This window comes from Rattus norvegicus, chromosome 5 (assembly GCF_036323735.1).
Source record: "Rattus norvegicus strain BN/NHsdMcwi chromosome 5, GRCr8, whole genome shotgun sequence".
NCBI classification, from domain to species: Eukaryota; Metazoa; Chordata; class Mammalia; order Rodentia; family Muridae; genus Rattus; species Rattus norvegicus.
Window position 1 is genome coordinate 80,197,436 of NC_086023.1, and position 13,094 is coordinate 80,210,529.

General features: G+C 43.1%; 2 protein-coding genes across 2 annotated transcripts; both read right to left on the reverse strand.

The window, feature by feature from the left end:
* Positions 1-892: 892 nt before the first annotated feature.
* On the reverse strand, positions 893-2,499 carry LOC134478903 (major urinary protein-like; the record flags this gene model as incomplete). The annotated part of the gene is made up of 4 exons (XM_063261292.1): positions 893-943; positions 1,111-1,212; positions 1,560-1,670; positions 2,382-2,499. Coding segments are annotated over 4 exons (357 nt in total), but the record flags the coding sequence as incomplete, so codon positions are not given.
* LOC134478991 (major urinary protein-like) lies at positions 2,390-3,225 on the reverse strand. The gene is made up of 2 exons (XM_063261291.1): positions 3,127-3,225; positions 2,390-2,818 (listed from the first exon to the last, which is right to left on the reverse strand). The coding sequence occupies exons 1-2, from the start codon at positions 3,223-3,225 to the stop codon at positions 2,681-2,683; spliced, it is 237 nt and encodes a 78-aa protein (XP_063117361.1). The 3' UTR covers positions 2,390-2,680.
* Positions 3,226-13,094: the final 9,869 nt, after the last annotated feature.

Sequence of the window (13,094 nt, forward strand, 5' to 3'; positions counted from 1 at the left end):
CTCAGGATGCTCCATAGACAGGAAATGGTGATGCTGGAGTCCTGATGAGAAGTCTCCACTCAGCACTGAGTAATCCAGGAAGAAAGAATACAGGAACCCATTAAGCACTTCTTGGATTGACTTCTGGACAGAGAGGCACTCTATTATGTAGAACAAAGGATGAAGAAATAGATCTTGCCCTGCAATCTAATCAACATTATTTGCCAGAAAACAGGGATTAAAGGCATAGAATAAATTACTCTTTCCTTATGGATGGCATATGAAAAATGAAGTAATGAAAGGTCTGAGGCTTGGTTCCACAACCTTCCGCATAAGAAGCTCTGAAGAATGGTCATTGCCTTGAGGAATAATGGTGAAAGCCTTGGCCACTTTTAAAGACTTTCCTACATTATCTGAGTGAAGTCTTGGGAAATGGGAAAGATGGGTCAAAGGAGTCTGCTCTCCAAACTGGAAGAGAAGTGGAGATCATGCAACTCCACTTCCAGGTAAGAAGCCAAGGTTGTACGGAGTTCAGATGAAGATCTTATTGTCCAGAGTGGGATGGAGTAGGACCGCAGTCTCTGAAGAGCAGTCATACTCGCATCCTGCTACTTTCTGTTTCAAACTTTAACTCTTAATGACAATTAACACATTGCTGAGCCCTTTTACACAACCGTGCAGCAACTATGGAAAACTCACTCCCTTGTTTTCTTGCCTAAGTGCTTGTGTCACTTTACTTTAGAGCTCAAAATAGGACCAGATAATCACAAATCCACATAATTCAAAGTCATTTTTCAAGCTCTCCTCAAAGACTCCTTATCAAATTCTTCTTATAATAATTTGTGTGCACAATACTAACGCTTTTGGAAGGCCTGGTCCATGCCCACCCCTTCCTTGCTCTCACTGGAGATTGCCCACCTGGAGGCTCAGGCCTTTCTTCAACCTTGGGCCTGGAGACAGCGATCTGCAGGGTGAGAACAAGAACGTGTTCAGGTACCAGGTCCACGTTATTCCCCGAAGAAATGAGGTGCCTCTCCAGCTTTCAACAAACGGCTGATAGCCAATCCCCAAGGTTTATTTCTTCTATGATATAATATTCAGGACGAGAAAAATAAGTGAATCCTGACTTACTAGTCTTGGTTACGTCAATGATATTCTCCCTAGTGATTCCATGCGCCACACATAGTTTTGCAAACTTTTCCTTGATATCTGAACTCAGATCCTTTGTTCTGCCTGTGAAAAGAGCAGCAGTGAGTGTAGGAGCTGTGTCCTAGGCATTGACCACAAAACTAAGTGAGGGGACAGGGGCTCCCCCATAAGGGTGAGAAAATGGCTGGTGACATGGTTGACAGGTGTGGGTCCAATCTATCCTGAATGTGGCACCCACGGAATGGCCTTCTGGCACACGGAGAGATTTCAGAGTGTACCCATCACTGTGCTTGAGGCAGCGTACAGGTGAACATCGTCGACCTTCAGGAAGTGAGGAAGAGGCAGGACCAAGCTGGGAAGACCATATTAAAGCTAGAGTTTCCTTCCTGTTTTCCCACCCCAAGATCCGTGTCCTTGTGAAAATACTTTACCGAAGAGATTCATCAGCTGGAAGGTTTCCCCGTCCTTGAAATTAACGAGATGAAACATGACATATCTGTCATAGTCTGTCTTAAGTATATTAAATGTATTCCCTCCGTCATCTGTGGAGGACATGGGACACAGCTCAGAAATTCTCTGGTCTGCATGTAATTATGTAAACCCTTTACCTGTTCTACCCCAAAGATGAAAATCATTAGAGTAAATATCCTGGAAGAGATGGGGGGCAGGGATGTCTGCTGCTTCCCATCTGTAGCTTTCTGGACTTGATGAAGTAACTTCTAAGGAAGGGGCCCTGGGACGACGCCCACTAGACAACACTTAGCCACAGCAGCGACTCACTCTCTCTCATCCTCTCTGAGGCTCACCTGCCTCTCTCAGCACCTTCAAGCGACACGTCTATCTTTCATAAGTCTGCTGTCTCACATGGCTACATCCTGATCAATGTGAACTGGTGCTAGCTACCGGACAGTATCAGATTCCACCTCACCATACTTATCTCCCTTGCCTGCCACAGGGTTCTAACTACTAGATGGCCCCCATGTCCCTGGCTAAATCAACCATGTCAGGAAGTGCTTGAGATTCTACAAGGGGTTGTGGTGAGTTCCCTAGTAGAAAGTTTGACTGGGAGGTGCAAGTTCCTGAGTTGAATCCCCAGCAACACACACACACACACACACACACACACACACACACACAGACACACGCACACACACACACACACACACACACACACACACACATACACACACGATAAAGGTGGTAGGGTTTACTAAATCCTTGTGGATAGATGTATAGACCTTCTATATACTTACATTCAACAAAATATTCGCCATCCTTTGGCGTTTTGTAGGCAACCAAATAGAGTTCCCTGCACTTTCCATTTACCCTGTAAAACAGAGCAAGCTGATGCTTAGGGGATTTTTCATCTGGCTGGCTTCTTCACCCTCTACTCTATAGGTATCTCCAGTTTCTGATTCCATTTACCTTTTGAATATTTTTGCAAAATTAGCAAAATGGCTTTTTTTAAAGGTTATTTTGTTTCTGTCTGATACTTTGGTAATTACGAATTTGCTCTTATTTCTTCTCCCTCAGCTAAGGGCAGACAGCTCACTTACTTAATACGGAACTTGAAGCCTAAGGAATTCTCCAAGACATCGATGTGCTGCACAAAAACTCTCATGCTGCCATTCTCTTCTATCTTTTCTCTTTTGTCAGAGGCCATGACAATAGAAAACCAATCCCCATTGAGCTGTAATTGATAAGAAAATGCTTAAGGGAGAAGTGGGTAGGAATACCGCATGGATGTGTTTCTTCTTGAATTTGGCTTGATAGAGTTGTCACAGTACCTAACATTCTGTCCCTGCCTCTCAGTGAGAGCAGAGGTCCCCAAATGTTGTTAGATCTGAATAGCATACAACTGGTCTTACTTCAAGGTCTGAAGCCATTCCTTTGTCTAATAGAACAGGCCACTGTACCCATCCCCTCAGTGGACCCGCTTGGCTTCAAGAGTTCGCCAAAACACTTTCTGAGACAGAAGTTACTATTCGCTGAGCATACCTTGTCCACATCGACGTTCCCTCTCTCGAAACTAGCTTCTTCTTCATGGCCACAGACCAGGGTTAGGCCCAGACACAGCAGCAGCAGCAACAGCTTCATGTTGGTAGGAAATAGAATTGCCTCTCTGTCAGGACAATCTCTCTGCTGATGGTACCCACACTCCACCTCCAGCACATTGCTCGTCTTTATATTCTCTCTGGGTTCGAGTGTTTTTTTTTTTCCTTCTCATATGGGCCTCCTTCCCTCAGGCTTTGTGGAATGTTTTCTCATGTACTGATGTGAAGCCAAGGATTGTTCCTGCCCTTTTCAAACTTGGCAATCTCATCTCCTATGGATTGATTCTATCACTCATACATTTCGCAAAACATATTCCCAAGAAAAACAGTGGGTGTTCTAGAGGGCTGCCATCCGGAACCAGATGCACCTTTGGATCTGACTTGGAATCAGAAAGCCAGTTATGGAGTGGGTGGGTACTGAACTGGAGGTCAAGCATGGAGAGAATCTTTGCTTCAAGACTTGAGTGGAGTGTGGAAGAAGCTGAATTACTTGGGTTTTCTTTGAAAAGATTCATTCACATTTCATGCGTATGAGCATTGGTTTTGCATGTGTACCATGCACACACCTGGGCCCAAGGAAGTCAGAAGGAGGGCAAAAGAAGGAATCTGATTCTTTGAAACCTGTTCTTGCTGAGGACCCAGGTTCAATTCCCAGCACTCACATGGCATCTCACAACTGACTCTAACTCCAGTCACAGGAAATGACCCTCTTTTGGCCCCTGTGATCTCCTGTACACATGTGGTACATATGAACTCACTCATTCAGGCACATATGCATAAAAATAATAAATCTTAACTTAAGAAGATTATCAGGAAGGGTCTTCCGTAGCTAAGCTGACAGCTCTCACCCCCAAACCCACCCCAAAAGATTGACCTCAGAATGCAAACTGCTAACTTATTAAGGTAAACTGCTTCAGCTGTTTACCTCAGAGAATGTTGGACTTTAACTGACTGGACATAATGTCATAATTAAAGAAAAACAAAGGTATTGTTCAAAGTCATATTTGCTGATGGAGGTCCAAGTAGAAATGATGTCAAGAGTCTGCTTACAAAGAAACACAGTTATAATGGGAACATATTTTGTGTCCGTATAAATTGTATTTACCCTGGAACTAGAAACATAAAATAGTGTTTGATGTGGGGAAATAAAGAATTCAAGAAGGAGGCAAGTCCTCGATAGGTTTTCTTTCCACTTTGCATCAACTCTCTATAGTATGTACTATTTATTTTCATCTTTCCATAGTGTTAGCTAAGACTCAGAAAGATCAAGTAACTATACAAGGCCATACAGCCAGTCAGTGAGAGATCTTAGATTTAAACCCAAGCCTGTCATTCTGACTCAGGAGCCTTTGTTCTTTATTAACTCCACTACACAGGTCGGGATGTTTTTACAGGAAGGGAGGATTGTTAAATAGGAGAAAGAGGAATAAACAGCACTGTAGAGCTCCAGACACATCAGACTGAAACTGCACATGGGTTTCTTTAAAATGTGGAGGAGTGGGTGTAGCTTGAGATTGAATGAGACATGACTACTGGCCCCTCTTCGTCTACAAGTATTTGGTAAATGCTTGACTAGGGGATTATCATTTTTCTTTTCTCCTCTTCCTCTTTCTCCTGCTCCTCTCCCCTCCTCTTCTTTTTTTGGTTGATTGCGGTGTGTGTGCACACATTTGCACACATGTGCACATGCCTGTCCCTTTGCTAGTATATGCAGGAGTCAGAACAGGGTGCCAGTTGTCTCCCTCTGTCTCTTTTACTTTATCCCCTTCAGACAGGGTCTCCCTCTGAATCTGGGACTTAGTGTGTTTCAGATAGGCAGGCTGGCCAGTAAGTCCCAGCAATACTCCAGTCTCCACCATCTAACTAGTGTTGGGGTTAAAGGCAGCCATGACCAGCTTTTTTAATGTGAGTTCTGAGCATCTGCTCTGACCTTGCTGGGAGCAGGCACAGCCCTCACAGCCAGTACTTCTCCACTGATCTGTCTTCCCAGCAACTCACATAGAGACTGGCCTTGAGCTTCCTGAGTTTCTGAATGGTCTTGTATCTGTGGCAGTCCCCCAGCTCCAGCCTCCTGAATGCTAAGATTACAGGTTGTAGCACCATGTCTGGCTATAGATTATTGCTTTTCTAGTAATGAGAGAAGATGCTTCCGCAGCAGAAGACAACAGCCAGTCCCTTCCACTTAACACTCCTCAGTACATGTGGGCCGCTCGTGTTACTGAAGCACCGTTAAGAAATGACTAGACAAAGCAGGTGGGTAAGGGGTTTAAGGAGTGTATGTGTAACCAGCTAATGGCCCATGTGTAACTAGCTAGCATTTCTGAAACTGACTAATAGGAAAATGATTTAATGACTTTTACCTGAGTCTTACCCTCAACTAATTGAATAAATAACCCATTCAGAAAGCCTGCGGAAACATTCGAGTCACTTACATGGTGCCAGGATGTGTTTGGGGCCAAGAAGAACATCAATGAACATGGGCTTATTTGATTCATTTCCCAGAGAGGAAATATTCTGTAGTCCCTCCAGCAGAGTGACAGATAGGACTGCTGACCCCAGCTCAACATCAGTTCTAAAGCACCTGCTTCTGTCAGCATCAGAGGATGCTTGGAGCCACTGTAATCCACCTGCTTAACTCCCAAAACCTAGAGCGGTCCCCAGAAAACAGGCAGAAACAAACTTTAGGGGACAAAGAGATTATTGGCCAGGAACTCATGAAGGATGAAGGGAGCTAGGAGACAGCAGAATCAAGGAAGGGAAGTTATCCTGTGGTAGGCAGAAATGCTATGCCACAGTTTTGCTCGAACATGGGGTGGGGGAATGTGCACCCCAAAGAGACCAGCATCTCAGCTCAAAGACAAGGGATTCTGAAGCAGTTAACAGTTGGGACAGCTAGCTATTCACGCTCCTCACAACCAAGCAGTCTTTACTTCAATGTTGGGGGTGGACTCTAAGCTATACTGCATCATGATGTCTGGGATTTCATTCTGCTATCCATGAGTAGTCTTTCTTCAGAGGTCTCGAGTCCTCTCCCCAATTAGGTATCTGTCACAGGAACATTGCAATACAAAGATATTTAACTCAGGGTAATCTGTAAGCCACTGAGGCCAGGAACCATGCGTCCACACTACTGCCTGCTCAGACGGGTCAGCCCCTTGGCAGTGTTAACCTTCAGTCACCAATGGCTGATGGAAGGAAAGCAGGATGATACCAGAAGAGGGAGAGACTGGAGAGATGACTCCCGGTTCAATTCCCAGCACCCAGAGGAATCCATAAGTCTAGTTCCAGGGATCTGACACCCTGTGTGGGCACTGCGTGCATGTGCTGCACAGACATACATGCAAGCAAAACATTCATACACATAAAATAATCTATTGTTTTAAGCACAAGAGAATTGACCAGACTAATAGGAACTAGGCAGAGGGCCTTCTAGGGTGTGGGGAGAATGGATACATTCATGAAGGCCATGGCAAACAGGAGTACAAATAGTTCAGAGAGCCAAAGGAAACCTTGCTAGAACACAGTGAACACAGGAATTACGAAATGATTCGAGGCTAGAAAGGGAGTTATGTCAGTTTGCAGGGGCTTCCCTCTCGGACTCATGCAGTATGGGTGACTTCAGCAAAAATTAGACTTTCTCATTTCTGGCAGCTAGAACTCTGGGAGCAAGGTGTTCGATGGGGCTTGCTTCTTCTGAGATCTTCCTCATTGGTGGAATCGTGTTCCCTAGTCTTCAGGAAGTCTCTTCTCTGACCCATCCTAGTCTTTTCTTTTGAGGACACTGGTCAGGCATCTTGACTTAGGATTCACCCTGAAGACCTCATCTTACCATAATTACACCAAATCACAACCTCAGGCACTGTGGGTAAAGCTTCCAATGTATGTATTTTTGGTGGGCACACTTATCCCGGATCAGCTTATGTGGGCCCCTGAGGAGCTTGGTAGGAGTTGGTTTTCATGTATCTGGGAAGGACCTGAAGCATTTTAGAATTACAGTAGGAGCATGGTCAGAGGTGTGCTTTCAAAGTTCATCTGGCTGCATTTGGATAACAAAGACCAACAGGAAGGCAGGAGAAGAGAGAAAAAAGTTGCTATCAGTGTATCAGTGAGTATCAGGGCTGTCAAGACGAAGGAACCCCCTTGGCCCCATTCTCCAGAGGAACACACTCAAAGGAGCCTCCCATAGCTATCTACCACGCATATCTTCCCAGATCTCCCAGGTTTCCTCAGCTCTTCCCCAGCATGGTGGCTGCCTAACCAGACTTACATGCTAATTGGTATCTGAGATGTCACTGTATAGAATATTCACTTTTGGAGACAGCCTATAATATGTGTGAGGTCTAAAATGTACCAGCCTCATTACAAATTTCCCAGAACCTAGGAAAACGCTGAATCCTCAGGGCTTACAGGAGCAAGGGTTATGGAGCTAGCTCATGCTACGTTCTGTTTTTAGTCTCTATAGTGCCCAGCTGCCTTCCCAGTCCTTACACACACACACACACACACACACACACACACACACACACACACACACACAAAAACATGGGGATCAAGATCCTACTTGGGTTCTCAATGTGTGGGTTGTGACCCCCACCTGGGTCAAATGTCCTATATCCTGCATATCAGATATTTACATTTCAATTAATAACAGCAGCCAAATGACATTTATGAAGTAGCAAGGAAATAAGTTTATGGTTGGAGGCCACCATAACATGAGGAACTGTATTAAAGGGTCATAGCATCAGGAAGGTTGAGAAAATTTAGGCAAGAGATCATGAAGTAAGTTACTGGAACATGCTGGCAAGAGATCATGTAAGCTTACTCTCGATAGCTGCAATTAGAGGGACGTCTATAGAGAAAGTACATGGTGTTCATAGAACGTGAGGTGTTAAGAACACATTGGTATTCTGTATCCTTACGTAGATACAATTTAGAGTTATTGCGATTAATATCATGACGAAAAGCAACTTGAGGAGGAAAGGGTTTATTTTACCTTACAGTCTATCATGAAGGGAAGTTGTGTGTGTGTGTGTGTGTGTGTGTGTGTGTGTGTGGTGCGGGGACTCTATGAGAGAACTTGGAGGCAGGGACTAAAGCAGAGTCCTTAGGAGAACATTGCTTCCTGGCTCGTTCCCTGTGGATTGTGAGCCTGCCTTCTTATATACCTCAGAACACCCTGCCCAGGGTGGTACATCCATAGTGAGGTGGGTCCTCCCGAATCAGTTTCCTAGAGGCATTTTCTCACTTGAGGGTGCCTCTTTCCAAATAACTCTAGCCTGTGTGGAATTGAAACAAAAACAAAAATAAAGAAATGACCCAAGAAAGTTACTAATGAAGGAAGGAAAAAGCAAAACACCAAAAGAAACAAAAACGGACTCTACATGAGAAACAAGAAAGATAATGCCTCTGCCTAATGTTTTCAAACCTGACGTCCATATCCCTGTGTACAGGGGGGGCGTGAAGGCATCTATGTGCCGTTGACTGATCCACACAGATGCTGGATGCATGAGAGTCGGTGCAATGCTGGTTTCAACCTTCGTGATGTAGGCACCTCTTGCTTCTATCTTCCTTTTATTCTTCTTTCTTCATTACTCATAATTTTCTGTGTTTTATGCTGCAAATAGTTTCATAAGTTATCTCAGGACTTCTCCCCCTGACATTAACTGAACCGAACCTATATAACCACCCTTTACAGGTCAGAAACTGAATTGTGCTGGCGGTTCATACACTTCACTGAATGGTGGATGCTTCCATGGACGTTAATTCTTTTTTAACTGAAGCATGATTAGTGGTTTTAAACTTCAGATTGTAAAAACATCTTAGCCACGGGTGTGAAAAACTTAAAACTGGATACCTGAAGAAGTGCTTAGGGCTGGGAAGCGCCTCGGTCATTGATACTGTCTCGAGACATGCTTCCAGAGGGCAGGATGGACAGAAGTTCCCAGCAGCCCCATTGAGCAACTCACAACCACCTGTAGCCCAAGTGCCCTTGTCAGGCCTCGGCGTGCACCTGCACGCATGCACACACGCACACACACACACACACACACACACACACACACACACACACTAAAATTAATCTAAACGGTCGAATATAACAAAAAATGCTAAAATGGGCTTATTATATGTGTCTATGAAGACGATATGGCAATGATTGGTTTATCCCTCATAATTTATTTGATAAACAGCAATTCAGAAGTAATTTCATTGAAGCCTGAGAACTGGTTTTCTGAGGAGGTGATTGCTTTGGTTTTATTTAAATGCAAAGGAACTTTAAATAGTTTTCAAATGACTACAAAGAATGGACCTACTTGAGATGGAAATTAAAATAAAAATGAAACTCCAGTCTTAAATACATTATAAATCTGGTGTCAGAAATTTGTTTATAAATAATAAAATAACTATAACTGTGTTAGAGTGCAGAGAAGTACCACTCTGTGTGACATTCCGTGTTAATTGGTTGTGGCGCTCAGCTTAGTCGCATACGGTTTCAACCATCCACTATGCAATACAGTTTTAATTAGATATATAAAAATATGGAGGAGCCAGTCAAATACTACTAACAAACCAAATAAGGACTGAAACTCTGGAGAAAATAGGACAGACCCGACAACCACACCACAGCCATTGGAATTACCCATGCGTAGTTCTGTTAAGCTCACCTACAGACGAAAGAGTAGGAATCTTATTTTTTGGTTCTCTTTTTCGGAGCTGGGGACCGAACCCAGGGCCTTGTGGCTTCCTAGGTAAGCGCTCTACCACTGAGCTAAATCCCCAGCCCCAAGAGTAGGAATCTTAACCACACCAAGAAATCTATGCAGGGGGTTCACAGAGCCAGTGCAGCAATGTGTAGGGTTGCCCCCTACTGGCCAACCTCAGTGTTGCGCTGTATCCTACAGCCGCATTGCTGGGGCTTCCTTTATGCATGTTAGGTCTCTCTTAGGTTTGTGCTTATAATTTGCAGCCAGTAGCTGGAGAGTTGGAGCACAAAACTTGTACTCATTATCGTCCTTTTTAAAAATAGAAAAGTCGAGGCTGGAGAGATAGCTCAGTGGCTAAGAGCGCTCGATGCCCTCACAGGGGACCTGAGTTCAGTTTCCGGCATACACAGGATAGCTCGCAACCATCTATACCTCCAGTTTCAGTAGATAGGACACCTTATTCTGACCTCTTCAGGCACGAGTTGTATATGTGGTGAATAGACATACATGCAGCCAAAATACTTATACACATAAAATAAAACTAAAAACCGTCTAACTAGACAAGTCAGGACTGGAGAGCTTTGTCACCAGTTAAAAGCATAGGGCTGTTCTTCCAGAGGACTTAGGTTACGTTCACGGCACCCACATGGTGGTTCACAACCATCTGTAAGTCCAGCTCCAAAGGATCCATTTTTAATCTACATTAAAATATTAATCTCATCTTTCATTACAAATGTTTCAGGCTAATGTTTCAACTAAAAGCCTTGGTTACTGGTCTTCTAACCTCTGAGTTACATTCTGTTCTTTTGTTTTTTGGGTGCTGAGGATTGAATGAGGGTGTCATGGTGACAAAGTCACCATTCACCAGCAGCGGCCTATACCCCTATTTATAAAGTTCAATCCTTTTACCGGAGTTATGTTAGATAGTTGGAGGTCTTTCTCCATAGGAAACTGTTCTTGGTCCTTTCTTGTGAGTTTGTCTTAGCACTTTTTCTCTGTTCCCGACCTTTTGCGAATGCTTTCATTACTTCTTACCCAATACAAATCAAATGTAAGTGTCTTTGTGGTATTGTATTAAGTGGGGTTCCCTAGAGGAATAAAACTTACAGTGTGTGTGTGTGTGTGTGTGTGTGTGTGTGTGTGTGTGTGATTAGTTTATGAGAATGGTCTACAGACTGTAGTTCAGGTAATCTATTAACATAAAGTCCAAGAATTCAGGAGTTGTTTAATCCACAAAGTTGGATGTCATAGCTGTTTTTCAGTGTATGTCAGAATTCCAAAGTAGGCCCTAATGCTCATAAAGGAATGGACCTGCTAGCCAGAGTAAGAGGAGGTTCTAGGGAGGGATCTTCCTTCTTCCCCATCTTATATGTAAGCCGTCAGCAGAGGGGGTGACCTAGTTTCAAGCTGGACCTTCCCTCCCCAAAAACACCTGGATGAAAAGTAGGTCTTTCCATCTTCAATTGACTGAACCACTTTCTCACATGTGCATTGGCTGTTAAGGTTTAGTTAATTCCGGATGTCATTGACAACCAAGAACAACCATTACAAGCCCACCCCTGATCAATGTGACACACAATCACATCTCTTTGTCATGCTTCATTTTCAGATGGAATTAATAGCCAGGTCATAACTATGCCTGTGTAACTACCCCATGTACAGCCTCAAAGGCATTATGTGTTTAACAGAGTCATAATTGTACACAGCGTGATGTAAGCATCCCTCTTACAAGCATAAACGCATTATACATTTTATGATGTTCCTTCAAGGGACATTCCTTTGATATCTCAAAAGTTAAATATGTCAACCACTGATAGTCTCTTAATCGTTCTGATACTCCATGACAAAGAAATAAAACATGAAAATCTGTACAAACACATTCTTAACAAAATACTGCCCTGAGTGCGTGCTGCCCTCCCCCGGACCCCCAGTTCCATGGTCCAGCCACTGGAAATAAAGAAATGAATTAAGCACTTTCTAGAATTCAATGATACCTACACCACACAAAGACTCAATAAATAAAGAGAACTTCAGACCAATTTCCACTATGAACATTGTTGCAAATGTTCTCGATAAAATGCTTGCAAAATGAATCCAGGAACACATCAAAAACATTATTCACCATGATCATGTAGACTTCACCCCAGGGATAGAGGGGTGGTTCAATGTACAGAAATCCATCAATGCAATCCACTGTACATACAAACTAAAAGAAAAATATCACATGATTATTTCACTAGATGCAGAAAAAGTCTTTGACATAATACCACACTCCTTAATATTAAATGTCTTGGAGAGATCCGATATATAAGGTGCATTTCTAAACAAAATAAAAACAATATACAGCAATCCAAAAGCCAACATCAAAAAAATAAAGAAAAATATAAAGCAGTTCCACTAAAATCAGGGATAAGACAAGGCTGCCCATTTTCTCTCTATCAATTTAACATAGTGCTTGGAGGAAGTTCTACCTCGAGCACTAAGACAACTAAAGGATATCAAAGGGGAACAAATTGGAAAGGAAGAAGTCAAGGTATCACTATTCACAGATGATGTGATAGTACACGTATGTGACTCCCAAAATTCTACCAGCTGATAAACACCTTCAGCAAAGTGGCCAGAGAAAAAATGAACTCAGAATAAATCAGTAGCCCTCCTTTATAAAGCAATAAACAGGCTGAGAAAGAAATTACGGAAGCAGCAATCTTTACAATAGCCATGAATAATGCAAACTATGGTGGTGTAACTCTAACCAAGCAAGTGAAAGACCTGTATGACAAGAACTTCAAGTCCCTGAATAAAGAAATCAAGGGAGTTATCGGGAGATCGAAATAACTCCCATGCGCATGGGTCAGTAGGATTGACACCGCAAAAATGGCCCTAATGCCCGAAGCAATCTCTGAGTTCTGGGCAACAGCCACCATAATTCCAACGCAATTCATTACAGACCTTTACAGAGCAGTTCTCAAACTCAAATAGAAAACCAAAAACGGATAACCAAAACAATCCTGAATAATAAAAGAACTTCTGGAGGAATCACCATCCTGATTTCAAGCTGCAGTACAGAGCCAATAATACTAAAAACTACATCGTGTTGTTACAGAGACAGACAAGTTGATGAATGGAATAAAATCAAAGGTCTGGAAATCATACATACATACACACACACACACACACACACACACACACACACACACACACACACCTATGA

Excerpts from the sequence above, each read along its gene's own strand:
- LOC134478991 (XM_063261291.1), bottom strand. The coding sequence starts at position 3,225 with ATGAAGCTGTTGCTGCTGCTGCTGTGTCTGGGCCTAACCCTGGTCTGT. Across the intron at positions 2,819-3,126 it reads GGAACGTCGATGTGGACAAG|CTCAATGGGGATTGGTTTTC; the intron begins GTATGCTCAGCG and ends TATCAATTACAG.